Source organism: Antrostomus carolinensis, unplaced genomic scaffold, assembly GCF_000700745.2.
Source record: "Antrostomus carolinensis isolate BGI_N321 unplaced genomic scaffold, ASM70074v2 scaffold10399, whole genome shotgun sequence".
In the NCBI taxonomy this organism is placed as follows: domain Eukaryota; kingdom Metazoa; phylum Chordata; class Aves; order Caprimulgiformes; family Caprimulgidae; genus Antrostomus; species Antrostomus carolinensis.
The window spans coordinates 59,174-65,212 of record NW_010336407.1 but is presented as its reverse complement, the minus strand read 5'-3'; the positions used below and the strand labels follow the sequence as shown (position 1 = coordinate 65,212).

Here is a 6,039-nt window from a genome sequence, read left to right as displayed (position 1 = left end):
GCTGATACAAGCAATAAAGAAGATAAAGCATCACAAGGCTTGAAGGGTGGACTTATTTTAGAATATTCATTTATTTACCTTATGTACAGCCATAAAAAACCTTGCAAACTAGATTCTTGATTTGTCTGCATCTTTCTCTGTGACCTCCCAATCTTCTTGAATTGACTGTGAGTGGGTAATTGAGATAAGGAGTTATCAGTGATTTTCAGATGGTTTTGAACCTGCTCTAGATCCAGTTTTTTATTCAAATAGATTTTAATTATTCCAACTGCAGTTGGGAATGGGATAACTGAAGAAACTTTTCCATGCTTAAGGAAATTTTGTTACTTTTTCTAATATAACCATTACTTGAGTCTTCAGAAGAATGTTACTGGTTTGGATGTTCAAACCTTACTTGTCATAATTCCCCACCATAAGCCCCTATTCAGATTTCAAATGTCCCCCAGTAAACTGACAGCTGACTTTTGTTTGTGCATTAATCTGCATGAATTTCACATAAAACTCATTTTTAGGTGCTATGTGAACATTGAAGAGGGATTTCATCTCTGACCTCAGAAAAGAATCTACCTCCAAAGCATTTGACAAAATTATTTTTTTGTTTTAAGTTTAACTTGCAGGGAGAGAGGCGCATTTTGTGGGCACATTTGAGTAGATTAATAAATAGTATTTGTATATATGTAAACAAAACAGTAATTTATCAGGTAGGAGACAGATGCAGGGGAATAACATGCCAGTCTGCATATACAGTTGTGTTGTGTTCATGATGAACTGCTGTTTATTCAGGGCCAGTGTAGCTTGGCAGCATCAGAAGAACTATTAGCTAGAAGATAACAAAAATTATCTCAAATACAAATAGCAGAAACATAAACAAGAAAATAAAATTTCTAAGACTTTGTTCGCTGACAGATATCAGAACTGAGGACTGAAGAGGGACATACTTTGTACATTATGTCCCCAGGTGAGAAAGAGGGATGTATGCTTTATGTTGCAAAATCTAGATAATGTGACATTGGGCTAGTCCAAGTATAAATGAGAATAGGAATGACAAATGCAGTGTTTACCTCCTATGTATTTGGTGTGGCAAGTGTGTGAAATAAGCATTGTTTTGATACAGAGATTTTAAAATTAGTTTGGCTTACTCCGTCCTTATTTTGGGAGGTTATTGTTTTGAAGACTTGTTGCAGGAATAAAGGAATCTAAAAGAATAATCTGTGGTAAAATTGTATAGCAACGTGTAACATCATAATGGATACATATAAAGGGCTGCCAAATTAAGTTAGCACATATGATTTCCTTTTGAGTGCCTGATTTTGCACCTAATACTATTATTTTAATATCTATTATTTTAAATGAAATATTGACATGGCAAATTTCATAAAATATTTCTTTCTAACAAAAAAGGGGTTTTATTAAGTAGCCCAGTACTTTTAAGCAACCTTGCAAAAGCAAATAGCAGGAGTAAGTAAGAAATCTGTTTCAGCAGCACTTTCAAAAAGGCAAAACCTGCATTTAGTGTTTTGGTATTCTTCAGAAAATAAAGTTCATTACTTTGCTGTGAGACTGGTTCTTGATTTTTTTTGAGCACACAACTGTTTTGACAAATGGAATTCCACTGACCGTTACAGGCACTGAAGCTTAGTAACGTTTCTGGATATGTTTACCACAGATTTGGATGCAAAGAGCAAGGAAAAGATTCTGACACTTCTTTTAATTTCTTACCATATTTCAGGACTGCATGTTGCACAGGAGTCTCGTTGGTGATCTGAAAGCATTCATAGATAAATATGGGTTTGATGTACTTGTCATTTTGGCCAACTGTTTGTCAGAGGAGAAGCAAACAAAACGACAAATAGCAGTATACTCGGAAAACATAGAGCTAGGCAATCAAGTAAGTACCTGGAAAAAGAATCAAATAATGTATTTCCTGGAAAAATAAAATATGTTTTTTTAAGGTACTAGATACTGAAGTGTTAAATAATTAAGCGGGGTCAAAAAGTAGCAACAATTGGCTGGCAACTGAGTAGCTATTTGAAAAGGCTGCATTATTTATATGCTGCAAAATGAAAGATTGTAATATTTTTGATTGTATCAGGCCAACCTAACAGAAAAGTGTATAGTTAACAAGAAGTACAGAAAGAGACAAGATTTTTCAATTTAGCTAAGACAGAATGATCTTTTTTTACTAGTTTTGGCTTAGTTTTTTATTGTGATCTATGCAAATAAGTCTTTGGCAGTGAGGGACGAGCAAACACATGAATGGTGATGACCAGAATTCATCTGTGTGTGTTATCACTAAAGAATTTAAGCTCTGAAATAACGCCAAATTATTACTAGGATGTTCATTTAGCCAAAGCCAGATGCTGTCCATTTTTTGAATATATTTTTCCCCAAATGGAAGAAAACATATCAGTGTCAACTTTTTGAACCTTTTTCTCAGTCTTAAAAACTTCTGATTTTTAGGGACAGGTGGCTAAATGACCCTACTGATTTCAAGGTCAATATAAGTGTATTTATTTTATGCATCTAATTATCCCATTCTAGAAAGACTTTTTTTTATATACCCTTACTTATTTTACTCAGATTTCTTAAGACAACAACTAAACATTTATTTGTATTTTCTTTTACGAGTGAAAAGTGAACTTGAAAGTGAAATGGTATGATTTCAAGTAAATATTCTGACCAATTATATAATACATATTTTGTATTGATCTTCTCTTTTAATACTTCATCTATTTAGGGATCACAATAAGGCTGTTACAGCAAAATGGCCAAGAAATAGATTAAAAGGAATAGATATGTATGGTTGTGTTACACTGTGAAGTAGTCATATGTGCCCTTATGCCCATGATTGCACTGGCTTTTGAAATATCTTATTTTTCAACAGATCTGCTGTGAATTAGAAGAATGTCAGAATCCTTGTTTGGAGCTGGATCCTCTAGAATGTGGATGTGACCAGATTCTCATTTATCATCAAGAAAACTCTCTGGTGACCTGTGATCAGATTTTTCTTCTAGTTAAGGAAGTCATAAATAGAAGACAACCAGAAATGGCATCAAATAGTAGAACTTCTTCTACTGAAGCTGTTGCTGGAAGTGCTCCACTTTCACAAGGTTCTTCTGGTATTGTGGAGTTATATGGTTCTGATGTAGAACCACAGACCAGTTCTGCTAATTTTATAGAAAATCCTCAAGATCCGAATGGATCTATGCAAGCCCATGTCGATGTTAATGTAGACCTTGTGAGTCCAGACAGTGGATTGGCTACCATTAGAAGCAGCCGGTCTTCCAAGGAGAGTTCTGTTTTCCTTAGTGATGATAGCCCTGTTGCAGAAGGTGCTGCTTCCCATCACAGTCTTCTACCTGGCTTTGATTCCTATAGCCCTATTCCTGAAGGAGCAATAGCCGAAGAACAAAAACCTCAGTCTGGAGACAGTAGAGATAACTTTGATCTTTTCAGTTTTGATCTGGCACCCGTGATTACAGTCCCTTCTGAATCATTTTCTCGTTCTGTTGATTGTTCCCCAGCAGACGACTATTTCCTTAATAGTGATTCATCAGAAGGACAACAACTCACTGTGCAGACAGAAATTGATGAGGCAAACCTGCTAGAAAATGATACATCAAATTATTCAACTGACTTACTTATGACAACAAATGAGGAAGGCGATTTAGCTGGATTTGAGGAGAATACAGGAGAAATGTGTGAGAAAACTTCACGTTTGATTGATTTAGTTGAAGGTGATTCTTCTTCACCAGAAATGTTGAAATCTGCTGATTCGAGAATTCCACCAACTCCTATGAACAGTCTTGTAGAAACTTCACCATTAGATAATGGGCAGCCTTTATTTTTCCCACAAGATGTCATAAAAAAAATTAATGAAATAGATGGCGCAAATTATTCTCAGTCTCGTGTTAGATATGGGAGCTGGTGGGATGGCTTTGACCTAGAGTCTAGAAATGCTGATACATGGAGTTCAAGTGAGCAGGAATCTGTGTTTCAAAGCCCTGTCTTATGGAAAGATTGTAAAGAAAATTCCTTGCTACAGGAACATATTGATAGAAGAGCCTCAGATTCTGCTTTCCTCCAAAATCAGCCAAAACAAATCGAATATGTGAGAGCAGGTCTGTGGGATAATCAGTTTAAACAAGATGATTGGAACCATGAGAATCAAGAGAAAAACAGTGAACATTCGCGTTTGCAAACTGCTTCTTTAGAGGAGACAAAGCAAGAAATGGAGAGCTTTGCTGACCCATGGAAGGTCGGTCAGCTGACACCTGTGATGTCAGATGCATGGTGTAGTGGTGATGGGAAAGGTAGTCAGCTGGCTGGAGACTCTTATGAAGTCTGGACTAAGTTTGATGCAGGAGATATTGGTAGATCCTCAGAAAGTGTATGGGACATGCCCAGACTGGATAGGGAAAAAAAATCAGTGTATACTCCTGAGGAATGGGCCATACCAAAATCTAGTTTATCAGATTCTTCAGAAATCGCAGCAGACAATGAGACTGAAAATCCACTTATTCAAGTATCTCCAGAAGCCTGGGATAAAGAAAGATACCATTCAGTAGAAGAATGTGGAAAATCTGAAAATACAAATTCTATTTTCAACAATATGCAGAATAATTCCAAGCTGCAAACAGAGGGAAAAACAGTACTTGGTGACCCTAAACATAGACCAAACCAATTTCAAAATATAGAGGCCTGGAAAATGTATGAGAAAAATGTCAGGAAAGAAGTAACAGAAGTAGTGGTGCCATGGGAGGATACCATCTTGGATAAACACTCAGATGTTAGTTCATCAAACATAGGTGAAGATTTAGTTGTTTCTCCGCCAGACACCAATTATTCAACATCTGATTCATATATATCACCTACATATGTGGAAGATGAAAGAGAAAATGAGGACAAAGATTTTGATGACGAAACAGTTATTGATAAATTGATAAACCCAAATTTGACTGAGACAAAAGTAGTTGAGAAAGCAAATAAAGAACCATTATCTCCCAGAAAGATGCCTTTTTCAAGCACTGGAAACACAGTCATCTGGAACACTCCCCTAAATAATGTCACGCGGTTACAAGAAAGAAATTCTGAAATTACTGATCTTTCTGCCTCTGCTAAACCTTTCTATAATTCAGAACAGACAGCTAATCAATATTTTTCAACTGAGATACGTATCAGTGAAAATAATTTTTCTGTATCTGAAAACAGAAGAATAACACCAGTATACAATCAAACAGTGAATAACTTATCACCACCACAGAACGAATTAAATACTATACAGGCTGCAGCTGAAAATATAGAAACAGTCAGCAGTGTTCCTGTAGAAGACACTGACACATCTACACCAACTTCAGACACTGGGAATGGTTTGGATCTGAAAATATGTGACTTGGGGAGTGAGATACTGAGTAAGAAGACAGCACAAAACACTGCTGATGTTAATGAAAAGCTGGATAGTCAGGATTCAGTGCAGCAGCTGAACTCATGGAATTTACAGAGTGAGCAGGGTTGTGAGGAAGGCTGGGACAATGCCATTGTCATCTGCCAGGAAGGAAAAGAGGAATATAACAGAACAGATGAGACAAGTGGACAGCAACTGATTAATGACTTTTGTAATAAACCAGTGCAAGAGGATAGTGAATCTTCATGTAATGCAGATTCAGAAGAAAATAGGTCAACAACAGAAGTTCCTAGCTCCCCAGAAAAAATTAAGAATAGTGTTAGTTTGGAAGCTTTAGTCACAGAAAATGAGTCAGTTTTCAATCAAAGTAATCCAGCTAGTGAGAAAGAGAGGAAAGACTTGTCACAGAATAATGTAGAATCTTCTTCGGGTGCTTCTGAGGAAGTCAGAAATGATGAATCTTTTGATAACTTATCACCACAAAAATACAATTACAGTGAAACATCACAGCTGCTTTCTGAGGAAGCTGAAAAGGAGACTACAGTGATAGAGGGTGCAACAAGTCCTGAGATGGAAAGTATCTCTGAAGGTTCTGATAAAGGTAGTGATAATCCTGAAAATAATTATTCTAAAAT

General features: G+C 36.3%; 1 protein-coding gene across 1 annotated transcript in view; it reads left to right on the top strand.

The window, feature by feature from the left end:
• Positions 1-1,729: 1,729 nt before the first annotated feature.
• Positions 1,730-6,039, top strand: part of LOC104530300 (prune homolog 2 with BCH domain) — a gene marked incomplete at its 5' end in the record, with an annotated part of 57,912 nt that continues 53,602 nt past the window's right edge. The window contains 2 exons of the mRNA XM_029086699.1: positions 1,730-1,888; positions 2,885-6,039. The exon at positions 2,885-6,039 is cut by the window's right edge and continues 3,353 nt beyond it. Coding sequence (XP_028942532.1) covers positions 1,730-1,888; positions 2,885-6,039 — 3,314 coding nt within the window. The remainder of the gene's footprint in view (positions 1,889-2,884) is intronic.